Source organism: Schistocerca serialis, chromosome 4, assembly GCF_023864345.2.
Source record: "Schistocerca serialis cubense isolate TAMUIC-IGC-003099 chromosome 4, iqSchSeri2.2, whole genome shotgun sequence".
NCBI classification, from domain to species: domain Eukaryota; kingdom Metazoa; phylum Arthropoda; class Insecta; order Orthoptera; family Acrididae; genus Schistocerca; species Schistocerca serialis.
The window spans coordinates 795,364,254-795,378,411 of record NC_064641.1 but is presented as its reverse complement, the minus strand read 5'-3'; the positions used below and the strand labels follow the sequence as shown (position 1 = coordinate 795,378,411).

Genomic DNA, 14,158 nt, shown 5'->3' with positions numbered 1-14,158 from the left:
TTTTCATGTGACAATGAATTTAGAAATTTCAATGCAGGATAATCTTGAAATCATAAATTAAAATAGATATCATCAAATACCTTGCAATAAATGAATTTATAGCTGATACTTTTCCGCTTTTAAGGTTGTCCTACTTGAGACACAGTTTCTTGAAAGACTTTTTTAGTTGTCACATAGCACAGCGAGTTCCTTGGATTTTCTGTGCACAGTACAAAATATCACTTGCTTGGTTCTAATGAGTGTTGTATAACACATCAGTGAAGGTAAATATTTTGTTGAATGTGTCCAAGAGAAAAACAGTTTGAAATCTTCTAAAAGTGCCAAAAAGTCATTAGTTGGTGCTAAAGTATCCGAATCAATTTCTTGAGAGGGTGTTCTGGTATAGTGTTTACCAGTATTGATGAGTAATCCCGTTATGTTGGAAAATTACATTGCAAAAATCTAAGATGCTTAGGAAAAAACTGCGAGACTATTAAGTGAACTAAAAAATATTTTACACTCCAGTATTTGGCTGATGCTTTCAGACAAAATGAGGTTTAGTACACGATCATAACAGTGAAAAAATAATACTTCAGGATATGTGGCCCTAGTTAATGCTTGAACTCTGCTGGCCCCTATTTCTTGACATAGTCACCAACCCAGCAAATGTTTGTGCAATCAACTTTTCATTACCTCTGAATTCTGATAAGAAATGCCATCTGTAGTTTCATCAACCATGATGGCCACAAAAGCAACGCAATGTCCAGCTATATAGCTGACAAAACAGTCACACCTTTGACTTGTATTATATCATTTTGAATTCCATTGGAAATTTCTTTAAACACAGTAGAAATTTCTGTGCACTCCACTAAAAGAGCACATACGCTGCAGTGTACTACATCAATTCACGAAGACCGAGCGGGGTGGTGCAGTGGTTAGACACTGGACTCGCATTCGGGAGGACGACGGTTCAATCCCGCGTCCGGCCATCCTGATTTAGGTTTAGGTTTTCCGTGATTTCCCTAAATCACTCCAGGCAAATGCCGGGATGGTTCCTCTGAAAGGGCACGGCCGACTTCCTTCCCAATCCTTCCCTAATCCGATGAGACTGATGACCACGCTGTCTGGTCTCCTTCCCCAAACCATCCAGCCAACCAGTCAATTCACAAATTTTCCTAGTTAATAGAATTTCTTGTTTCATTGTATCCTCAAATGGTCAGCTGTTGTTTTCCCAGAAAACACAAAGCATTCTCTTCTTTTTCTTGTGCCTTTGAGTCACATCAGTGTAGAACCAGCATAGTTATTAATGGATTTGGCATGGTTAATTTAAGAGGTGGCTGGATGCTCTTCCTTCTGCATGTAACACTTTACTTGTGTGGAAGTGAGTGAAAGTTTTCTAAATATTTGCAAATCATGTAACGGTGGTGGGGGAGTACCAGCCCAGTATTTCACGTAGTGGGATGTGGGAAACAGCATAAAAACCACATCCAGGCTGGCTAGCACTGCGACTGTTGCCGTTAATTTGCCTAGTGCATTCAGTCTGGGACTGAACAACCTCCCTCTCCAACAAGCAATGCTTTAACAAACGTAGCTATTGAAGCAGGTAGAAAATGCATTGCATTAATGAAGCTTATAAGATGTACATGTTCCACCTTCCTATAGAGATATTTCATTTTTAAGCTGGTCATCAACTGCTGTTTCCATTTTATTTTCTGCAAGAGTAGCTATAGCCACAGATGATTGTTGATGGTTAACAAACACACTCTGCTTAGTTATCGACTTCACTAAATTTCCAAAATGCATGTACCCACTTTTGGTCCAACTAGTGTTTCTATTCTTTTCAAACAACAGACAACACCAGCAAAACAGTGCATTTAGGTCTCTGCTATTGGCTATCAGTCACATTTGGTACCCACATTGCACTGAAAATGTATATTGAATTTACTGATCTTTCGAACCAAGTTTGGTAGTTCTGGTGTTGGCCATCAATGTTTAATTATCTCTTTTTTTCTGAGAAAGAATGTGCAGAAAATGGCTTGGACAAAAGCTCTGTTGTAACACATGTAGACGTAGCTCTATATTATATTATTAGATACTACCTGGCACCTTCACACACATTTGGTAAACTCATAAACTGAGGAAAACAGTCTGAAGCTAGCATGGGTTGTGGCAGAAACACATGCACACAGACTGTGACCAACAGAGATGCACATTGCAAGTCTCTCACTGCTCAGCTAATCTACACTGACATTGCTTTGGCTTGGCTCAGAATGCTTTATGAATAATGTAACATAAGGAACATATTAGTTCTATGTATTTCAAAGAAATGTGATGGTTTTATGTAGATATTGTTGAATAATCATGTGAATATAATTATGTAGTATGTTTTCACAGTTACCGCTACCAAAGCAGTGTTTCCATTGTGTCCCCTGATTGCGCACCATTGGTAAATTACAACTTTAAGGTTATCCAGAATATTTCTTAGATTTGTGGGGTATAGGTTTTATTTGCAGGAGCTTTAATTGACTGACAATATTTTGTATGGAAGGCTAGGAATTGTGTATTTGTGTTATTGTATCTAGATAACGTTTTATTCTATTGGTACTCCTTAAAACAAATTCATATTTAACAGTGGCAAATACTGATATAAATGTATGTAGCAAATTTGCTATTGCCTTACAGTGCCACTATAAGCAGATTCTTTACACATATGTGTATGAGAACTATAGACACTTCAGATAAATATGTGAGTCAGAATACGTCACTACTAACCTTATAGAAGAGGCACTAAGCAATAAAAAAGTATACAGAAAGGCTGATAAATTGCTCGGCTTTTGGACAAAGTCTATATTCTCTCTCTCTCTCTCTCTCTCTCTCTCTGTTGTCTCTTGGCACCCTCAATCAGTCAGGCTATAGTGCTGGTAGGTGACAATGCATAGTGACCTGAGGGAGAAGGGGAGTGGAGAGTAGGTAGAGAATGCTTTAATAGGCTTATAGGAATTTTTGCTGTGGCGGTGAAATTCACACACAATGCACAATGGTGAAATTAATTCACACACAATGAAATGACAATGAATATAACTTGTGCCTTGCGTAAGCAATCGAGACTTCTTTGCCTACTTGCAGGAGCAGTTCATGTTCTGTATTATTTTGTTACAATGATTTTCTTATTTGCCATGGTGCACAAGGGATATTGTCTCCTTTCTTCCACAATTATGTAATGCAAAAAGTAATGTTTATAAGAGAAAAAAAACCACACACACACACACACACACACACACACACACACACCAACTCATATACTTTTACAGAAAGTGCAGAAATAACACTTTCTAGTTTTACAGCTAGTACCCCAAGGAGTATATTAACAAGAGCCTTACCAGAATTGGGAGGTGCTGTATGCAGCAAGGAAAGCAGTGACAAGATGAGTTCACCTCACAACGCAAAACTGCTCAAATATTGGCGTGACACTGTCATTCAACGTGGGATCAGAGTAGCTGATATTTTGATGAGTTGGGGTTCAAAATAATCTGTTGAAAAGGTCTCCCACTATCTGGTTTTGGGTACCAACTTAAGCTAGGTTACCTGATTGAAATCACCTCAACTTTTACCTTTTGCAGTCCAAGGGCAATCACCTTCCACAGTGTCTGAAGCTGTGGACACACTTTGCTTGTACCATCTTTGGTACCAGGCTCTTTGGGAAAACGTGGCCAGAGTTAGTGTGTGTTCTTTGCAGTTGGACTTTTGAAACAGCTTTCTTGTACTTCGAACATTACTGTTGACATAAGGGAATGAAAGTGGAACCGGGGGCTATCTGTTCTGAGAATTTTCAATTACTATGTTTAATTGGCCAATTAAAGTTTGGTAGTCTAAAGATAAACTTTTCTAATTAATTCTTTTTCATTATATGCCACCCATTCATCACTCCAAGTGACAGTCTCCCATTAGTTTCAACATTTATCCTATACTTTTTCTAAAGAGAGGAGGGCAGTTACAGCCTCTCACACCTATTTTGAAAAGTAAGGGCTAGAAGTGTCTCTGCTCTCCACCCCTCTCCTATATATGTCTCTCTCTTTGTCCAGATGCAAATTACAAAATGTTTCAAGCAAATTTTCTTTAGCCATCAGCGGGACATCAATCAGCATGGTTGCCTTCATTGTAGCTTAGTTTTTTACAAAGAAATGAACAGCGGTCTGACTTTTTTAAATGGCACCCTGTATTTTTTTATTTCGTAATTCATTTCCTCTCCTAAAGACCTATTAAAAATGTATCACAATGAATCATTCACTGAAACATGACATTATTAATTACATAACACAATTTGACTTTGAGCCCGGAATCACAAACTTGTCCACTTGCTGGAGTTGTCAGAAAACAAATGAAAACCAAGTAAAAACATAACACAAAATTGATTTTGTCTCTCCTGTGCCATTGCCCAGGAGTAGAACATTCAAAGGTGCTCAGAGTGGTGACCCTGGACACAAATACATTGGTGCACTCATTGAATAAAAGAATTATTTACTGCTTGCAGTGTTGCCTGCTGAAGAGAATTATAAGCAAGCATGATACGTCTGTGCATGTCCTGTGGAGTTGTTGGAATATCGCGATAGACGTCTTAATGCATCCCCAAAGAAAAAAGTCCAGAGGATTTAAATCAGGAGACCTAGCAGGCCAAGTAACTGTTCCTCCTTGACCAATCCATATCTTCGGTTCAGAACACGACATGCATGCAAGGCATTATGTGCTGGGCATCCATCGTGTTGATACCACATAAGCCATCTGGTTCTTAGCAGCACTTCATCCAGAAGAGGAAGAAGAATTCATCTGAGGAAGTTGACATACCCTGTGCCAATTAGACTACCATTGATGAAATAAGGGCCAGTAATTGTAATACCAAGCATCCCACACCAGACTTTAACTCTCCGTTGACACTGATGTTCCACCTGTCTAAGCCATCATGGGTTGCCGCTGGACCAATAATGCATGTTTCTTGTATTTACCTGTCCTTTTTATGAGAAGGAACAGTCATCGGTAAATAGAACATTGGACAAGAAGTTCGAGTTGGCAAGGATTTGCTGCTGTACCCACTGACAGAACTGTACTCAGTTCTGGAAATCATTCCCATGCAATTCTTGATGTAGGTGTACATGGTAAGGATGGAACCGGTAACGTGTAAGAATATGACGTATATTGGCTTTCGGAATGCCAATCTCGTGTTCAAGCTGTCGTTTGCTCACATGTGGATTCATAGCAGTGGAAGCAAGAACACTAACTTCGGCAGCTTTGTCTGTGTGAATGCTATGATGATTGTGTTGCCGTGGGTTGAAACTTTCCGTTTCCTGAAGCGTCACAACAAAACGAGAAAACATCCATAGGGAAGGTGGGTTCTTGTTAGGATGTCACTCTCAGTACACTTCCGCTGGCTGCGTAGCATTTCACCTACCTTCAGCAACTACAACAACAACAACAACAACAACAATAAAAGAAACATTATGTCAATGTAGTTTGTAGGAAGGACAGCCTTTACTGTATGCCTAATCTACACAACAGTATTCAAAAGGACTAAACTACTCTACTAAATGTACCTGTATATAAGAAAACAGTATTGCAATTACTATTCTGCTAACTTACATTCCCCATAGATGAATAGCGTTTCTACCTTCTCTTTGTTGGTGTACATACTACTCACACAACTCTTCAAGTGACGATGGTTGATGGAATGAGGGGTGTGCGTTCTTCATATGTTTACATTTATCTTCTGTCAATGTCAGCACGTGGATGTGTTCCATTACCCCGAGTACCTGCACTAAGAGCTGGGAGCATCAACGTCAGTGGTGTGTTATGTAATTAATAACATTGTGTTTCAGTGAATGGTACACTGTGATACATTTTTGAATAGGTCTTTAGGAGAGGAAATGAATTACCGAATAAAAACTACAAGGTACCATTGAAAAAAGTCATACTGCTGTTCATATCTTTGTAAAAAACAAATCTACAATGAAGGCAATCATGCTGACTGATGTCCCCCTGATGGCTAAAGAACATTTGCTTGAAACATTTTGTAATTTGGATCTGGGCAAACAGTTATTTAAGGTGGTCGAGATAAATGGGACACCCTGTATATGAGACAGAGAGAGAGACAGAGAGAGAGAGAGAGAGAGAGAGAGAGAGAGAGAGAGAGAGAGAGAGAGAGAGAGAGAGAAGGGCTTTATCTGGAAAACTTCACAATGTATTCATTACTCTATGTGTCTACATACTGCTTAGTGCCCGTCCTTTTTTGTGTAGTAGTCTATCCCAAAAAATATTATATGCTGTCATATATTTGGCAACTATGTATCTTTTGGGTTAAAGGTGGATGTGTTTCAGTCCATTAACATGGCATGTATGTCGCAGTCTGAACCATCTCGAATATATGTTTTTCCTTCCCTAGCCCAGCCTTGTTGTTTTTGTTTAATAGTTTTATTGCTGATATAATTGCCAATTGTGGAGCAGTTAACATTTTTTGTGTAGTGATAAAACTGAAAATGAATTGTTCTAAATAGAACTAGTTATAATGGCTGTATGTTTTTCGCATTAGTTTTGAAAGAGAAGTGAATATTTGTAAATACTCTTTGTTATAGAATTTATGCCTCAAGTGCCAAATATTAAACCTGAATCTGGAACGCAGCCTGTAAGAATAGCCTATCTACTAACATTGAATGGTCGAGCATTACGCCAAGTACGCAGATTATTTAAAGTGCTATTCCACAGGGACCACTTCTTCTTCATCCATGTAGATGCTGTAAGTCTTCCGAAGATTTTGTGAAATATTTAACAGTCATGTTATACCTTTAGATTTATTCTTTAAGTAACATAACAAAATTTGATTTAATGTAGAATTAATTTTCCTGTTGACAATATCGGTAATACTCGTAAATAGCCTCATGGTCATAACATTAGATCTCAAGTAACAATTCCATTCAAAGGAAATGGGTTTTACATGTCTCCAGACTGCATGCCTATTTAGCGCATTGCTATTGCTGTATGAACCAAATTGCACACAAGTGCCACAGGGTGCAATCATTGGTGTGTGTGGCATCTGGCTAAGAGTTAGTATATGATAAAAATCTGGGAGCTTCAGTTATCAACTGAGAAACTGCCATGATGAATTTTGTGCTTGACCTCTTGAGGTACCTCAAGTTGATGAGCTGGAAATTTATTGAAACACTGCTACCCAATGACCCTGTTTCTTAGCTGATAACTTGAAGATTTCATCAAAATAATATGATGATTAGGTTGGCATTCTCATTCGGTGTTATTAGGATTTATCTCACCCATACCTTATGCAAGCAGTCATGGTTGTCAGTATGTAGAAGAGCTGTGTTCGTCAGTAGTTGCGTGTAAGGAGGTAGCTAATTTTTTTGGTGTAATGAGATATAAATTCAATATAATAGAGGGAAACATTCCACGTGGGAAAAATATATCTAAAAACAAAGATGATGTGACTTACCGAACGAAAGCGCTGGTAGGTCGATAGGCACACAAACAAACACAAACATACACACAAAATTCTAGCTTTCGCAACAAACGGTTGCTTCGTCAGGAAAGAGGGAAGGAGAGGGAAAGATGAAAGGAAGTGGGTTTTAAGGGAGAGGGTAAGGAGTCATTCCAATCTCGGGAGCGGAAAGACTTACCTTAGGGGGAAAAAAGGACAGGTATACACTCGCACACACACATATCCATCCACACATATACAGACACAAGCAGAAATATTTAAAGACCAATATGTCTGCTTGTGTCTGTATATGTGTGGATGGATATGTGTGTGTGTGTGTGTGCGCGAGTGTATATCCGTCCTTTTTCCCCCTAAGGTAAGTCTTTCCGCTCCCGGGATTGGAATGACTCCTTACCCTCTCCCTTAAAACCCACTTCCTTTCGTCTTTCCCTCTCCTTCCCTCTTTCCTGATGAAGCAACCGTTTGTTGCGAAAGCTAGAATTTTGTGTGTATGTTTGTGTTTGTTTGTGTGTCTATCGACCTGCCAGCGCTTTCGTTCGGTAAGTCACATCATCTTTGTTTTTAGAGCTATAAATTCAAGTTTATAGGTGTACATGATCTCAGAATATGCAGAAATCAATTTCCCTGAAAATAACAAAGGGTACTATTCACAGTCTATAAACTTTTTCTTGGGTGCTCAGCTTGTCACCTTCTGAATCATTAGACACAGGAGGCTTTGGGCGATTAGTGTTTATGTCTTCCTACTAACCTGAATGAGTCAACAATAATGGATCCAGTTGCGGTGTCATGGCTGTTGAATGTTTTGTTTCATTTTGTTGTACTATGTTCACTGTTTGTGCTCTAGTGGATGAAGAAGAGTTTTTTAGTCCATTATGAGTGCACTCTAAAACTCCTATTCTAAACCCCAGATCAAATCTAAACTGAAATGTTGCTTTTGGCATACAAATTTTGATATGTACAGGAATTACCCACATTTACTTTGGGATTTTCACTGTAATTTATCATTTATTTTTATGTTGTTGTTATTCACGTATGGTCCCAATAGGACCAAGCGAGGTACAATCAATCATTGTCGCTTTTGATTTTTGGCCTTCCTTTGTGTCCAAATTTGTTTCATCCTTTCAGAATGAAGTCTCTTTCTTTCATAAGACCACATTGTTCCAGTCTGTTTTCTAATTTCCCTCTGATCAACTTTCCAATCACATACCCTTTTATGTGAATGTTTTTCTAACTGTAACCTCTGCCTGAGTTATACTGGCTTCTTTAAGACACTCTTTAATTGCAGTAATCCATTTAATTGGGTCAATTTGGCCTTACTTCTATTTTCGTAGAATTCTACTACTTATTTTGTCAACCTAGTGGCTGTGTTTCTTTTAATGTGCCCATAAAATTTAAGTCTGTTTTTGTCTGCATATTCTTCCATTTCCTTATTACTTTTCAGCCTATAAGTTTCTCCATCAGTAATTTTGGAGCCAAATATTTTCCTAATAATCTGTCTTTCTTTCTTTTTAATTCCTTCAGTATCCCTCTTTCTATTTATAATTAAAGTTTCTGCTCCCTGAAGATATTCACATTTGATTACAGTGCTGTAATGCCTAAGTTTACTGAATTTAGAAAGTTATTTTTTTATTATAGATATTTTGTGTTAATCTGAATACAGTTGTCACTTTTTGGCAGCAAACTTCGTTTGTTGCTTTTTCCATATTGTTTTTGTGTATGATTTCCCCCAGGTATTTAAACTGAGAAGCCCTTTTTATTTTTCCATATTTCGTTTTCAAAAACTTTTATGCTTGTTTGTTGCATGCCATATATACCATTTCTTCAAATGGTATTTGTAGTCCTAGTTTTTCCGCAACTTCTGTAAGAATTTCACTTTCTTTTTGACCTGTGGTAATATCCCTAGTTAAAACTACCAGATCATCTGCAAAGCTGAGGCAATCTACTCTAATATTACTTCTATGAAACTTGATTGATTAATCTATATTTTGACTCAACTTTTGCCCCTGCCATTTTGGAATCACTTACCATTTCCATAATCAGTGTTAGGGTTTTATTATCTAGCCCTTGTTCCTTTAAAATGTGGAAATGAGATTCACAATCAGCTGAGTCGTAGGCCTTTTGAAAATTTTTGTGTATTATTACAAATATTTTGCCTTCATGTTTTCCTGTTTTAAAAAATATTTTCATTTTTGAATATCTGATCAGTTTGACATTCAGGTGGCAATATCCCTTTACTGCCAGACAACATATTTAAAAATGAAAAAAGCTATTCCTAGCCTATGAAATTTTAGAGACAGAAAGATTGGTCTTGGGATATGGGGATGGAGGGGCAGATCACTTGACCCCAGACTGAGAGGAACCCACCTGTATTGCGACAGGAGAAGACAGATGAATAGGGAGGTGCCAGAGAGGCAGGAGGTTGAAGGTACTATATTGATATGTACTGTGCAGCTTCAGTCCAGATATGATACAACAGACTGTGAAATAAAGATGGGCTGAGACTAAGAAAAATGAGAAGTGGGATGAATAGTGCAATTAAGAACTAAGGGGAAAATAGAAAAGGAGATGGGGCAAAAAACAAGGAGATAGTGTGTGGGTGAGTGAGTAAGTGTGTGTGTGTGTGTGTGTGTGTGTGTGTGTGTGTGAGAGAGAGAGAGAGAGAGAGAGAGAGAGAGAGAGAGAGAGAGAGTAAGTAAAAAAAGTGGGAAAAAGAGGAAATGCTGCCAGTGAAGTAAATATCAATTTGGGAAGGGGAGATGGTGGTTTTTGAATGATGAAGTTCAGATGGGTGGCTGGATGTGTGGAATATGATGAAAAGCAAGTTTCCGTCTCCTGAGTCCACAGAAACTAGTTCTGGGTCAGATGATTCAAATAGCTTGTGTTGTGTAGTAAGCACTCATGCCTTTTTGAGTCTGTTTGTGTGGTATTTCCGTTGCAGACAGTTCTTGTGACCATGGACATGTTTGCCCAGTTTAGTGGTGGTGATTCCTATAAATAAATAAAAAAGCCATGCAGTGAATACATGTTAGCTGGCAAACAACATGCATGGTTTCACATGTTGTGCCTTTGATGTTGAATGACATACCTGTGGTGGGGCTGCAGTAGTTGTAGTCAATGTATTGTATGCATGGAGGAAGGTTTTACTGTGAGTATGATGTTGGTGTAGGAAACTCAGAATAGGGGTAAATGTTTGAAAATGTCATACCACATAATAAACAATGAAAAGTCTGGGTTGGAATAATAATAATAATAATAATAATGTGAAAAGGATAGTTGCTACTCATCATATAGTGGTGACACTGACTCACAGACAGGCATTACAAAAAGACTGTCAAACAAAGCTTTTGGCCAAACATGACCGCAGTCTCTGGCTGCCAAGGCCAGATTGCAGGCAACAGGGCATGATGGTAGAAGCAACTGGGTGGTGGGGGTAAGGAGGAGGCTGGAATGGAGAGGGGTAGGGGTTTGGGCAGTAAAGTGTTGCTTGTGGGAGCAGCCAGATTCAGTTGGGAGGTTAGCAGGTGTGCAAGAGGGAGGGGGTAGGGTTCTGTGTAAAAGAAGAGAAGTGAAAAGACTATGGGTGTGTTGGTGGAATAGAGGGCAACATAGTGCTGGAATTGGAGCAGGGAAGGCTGAGGCCAGGAGGGTTACGAGAATGTAGGATATATATTGTAGGGAGAGTTACCATCTGCATGATTCACAGAAGCTGGTGTTGCTGGGAAGGATTCAGATGCCACAGGATGTGAAGCAGTCATTGAAATGAAGAACATCATGTTGGGCAGTGTGCTCAGCAACTAGGTGGTCCAGCTGTTTCTTGGGCATAGTTTGTCAGTGGTCATTCGTGTAGACAGACAACTGTTGGTTGTCGGGCCCATGTAGAATGCAGCACAGTGATTGCGCCTTAACTTGTGCATCACATGACTAGTTTCACAGGTAGCCCTGTCTTTGATGAGATAGGTGGTACTTGTGACAGGACTGGAGTAGGTGCTGGTGGGAGGATGTATGGGACAAGTCTTGTATCTATTGTATCTAGGTCTGTTACTGGGATATGAGCCATGAGGCAAGGAGATGGGAGCAGGGGTTGTGTAGGGATGGACAAGGATTTTGTGTAGGTTTGGTGAGTGGTGGAAAACCACTCACTTGGGGAGGGGTGGCATGGATAGTGGGTAGTACATTTCTCATTTCAGGGCATAATTAGAGGTAGTTGAAAGCCTAGCAGAGAATGTGATTCAGTTGCTCCAGTCCTGGGTGGTACTGAGTAATGAGGGGAATGCTGTTGTATGGCCAGACATTGGGGCTTTGGGAGGGAGATCTATTTTTGTACAAGGTTGGGAGGTAGTTACGATCTGTTTAGGTCTCAGTGAGACCCTTGGTTATTTCGAGAGGGACTGCTCATCACTACAGATGTGATGGGTGCAGTTGGCTAGGCTGTATGGAGGCTCTGATGTAGCCATCCTTGAGGTGGAGGTCAACATCAAGAAAGGTGACTTGTTGGGTTGAGGAGGACCAGATGAAACAAATGGGGGAGAAGGTGACATTCTGGAGGAACGTGGATAGGGTGTCCTCACCCTCAATCCAGATCACGAAGAAGCCAGGTGAATCTGAGCCAAGTGATGGGCTTGATATTCCGTGTGGTTGGAAAGGATTCTTCTAGATGGCCCATGAAAAGGTTTGCATAGTATGATGTTATGTGGGTGCCCAAGGTGAGGGGTTTGGGTTTTTGAGTGGTTAGAAAGGATTTCTCATGCAGGGGATCATATCGGTACCCTGTATTTGTTTGTAGATGATGCCTTAAAAGGAGAAGTAATTGTGGGTTGGGATATAGTTGATCAGGGCGACTAGTGGAAGGGGATATGTAGGTAAGGATAATGGTTAACAAAAGTTGAGACCAGGAGGGTTATGGAAATGTAGGATATATTATTGGGAGAGTTCCCATCTGCACAATTCAGAAAGGTGGTGTTGTTGGGGAGGATCGAGATGGCACAGGAAGGAAGGAGGTTTTAGGTTTGACATCTATCGGGCGTTGGGAAAGGTAGTGTTCAATAGCAGCAAGGCCACTGGCATTAGGGATGTTAGTGTAAAGAGAAGTGGTACCAATAGTGATGAGCAGGGTACCATTTGGTAAAGGAACAGGGACTGATGAAAATCCTTAAGCTCATTCCAGAACCTCTCCCCGAAGTCCATCTCTCACCCTATCCCTAACACTCCCCACAGTCCTATCTTTTACATGCTTCCTAAAGTCCATAAACCTAACCATCCAGAATGCCCTATTGTGGCCAGTTACTGTGCCCCTACTGAGAGAATGTCTGCTCTCGAAGACCAAAACCTTCTGCCTTTTACCCACAATCTACCCTCCCATATAACAAATACCAACCATTTGCACCACCACCTCCCCACAGCTGCTTTTCCTTTACCACATGGTGCCCTACCATTCACTACTGATGGCATCTCCCTTAACACTAATGCCCCTAATGCCCTTGGCCTTGGCACAGTTGAACACTTCCTTCCCCAATGCCCAAAGAATTCCAAACCAACAACCTCCTTCCTAGGTGCCATGACTAAATAAACCCTCACCAAAAATTACTTCTCCTTTGAAGGCATCACCTACAAACAAATCCAGGGTACCGATGTGGACCCCTGCATGAGAAATCCTTTCTTACCACTCAAAAACCCAAACCCCTCACCTGGTTCAGATTCATTGATGAGATCTTTGTGATCTGGATTAAGGATGAGGATACCCAATCCATGTTCCTCCAGAACCCCAACATCTTCTCCCCCACTCTCTTTACCTGGTCCTCCTCAACCCGACAAGCCATCTTACTTGATATTGACCTCCACCTCAAAAATGATTGCGTCATTACCTTCATCCATATGAAACCTACCAACCACCCGCCACTTCGACAGCTGCCACCCATTCCATACAAAAAAGTCCCTTCCATAAAACCTAGCCATCTAGAGCCATCTAGAAGAATCATTTCTAACCACCCAGAATTTCAAACCCATCACTTGGTTCAGATTCACCTATGACATCTTTGTGATCTGGATTGAGGGTGAGGACACCCTATCCACATTCCTCCAGAACCTAAATTTCTCCCCCATTCGTTTCACCTGGTCCTCCTCAACCAAACAAGTCACATTTAATGATGTTGTCTTCCACCTAAAGGATGGCTACATCAGAGCCTCTGTCCATATCAAACCTACCAACCACCAGCAATATCTCCATTTCGACAGCTGCCACCTATTCCACACCAAGAAGTGCCTTTCACACAGCCTAGCCAACTGCACACATCACATCTGTAGTGATGAGCAGTCCTTTTCAGAATACACCCAGGTTCTCACTGAGGCCTTCACAGACTGTAATTACCCTCCCAACCTTGTACAAACACAGATCTCTCAAGCCTTATCTTACCAGTCACCCACCACCTCCCAAAGTCCCAACATCCAGCCATAGAGCAGCATTCCCCTCGTGACTCAGTACCACCCACGGCTGGAGCAACTAAATCACATCCCCTGCCATGCTTTTGACTACCTCTCATTATGCCCTGAAATGAGAAATGTACTACCCACTATCCCTGCCACCCCTCCCCAAGTGAGTGGTATTCCACTGCTCACCAAACCTACACAAAATCCTTGTCCATACCTACACAACCCCTGCTCCCAACTCCTTGTCTCATGCCTCATATC

General features: G+C 40.4%; 1 protein-coding gene across 1 annotated transcript in view; it reads left to right on the top strand.

The window, feature by feature from the left end:
* The window catches only part of LOC126473383 (xylosyltransferase oxt), a 100,996-nt gene that overhangs the window by 16,103 nt on the left and 70,735 nt on the right, over nt 1-14,158 (top strand). Inside the window, exon 5 of the mRNA XM_050100391.1 lies at nt 6,600-6,760. Within this exon, the coding sequence (XP_049956348.1) occupies nt 6,600-6,760 (161 nt within the window). The remainder of the gene's footprint in view (nt 1-6,599; nt 6,761-14,158) is intronic.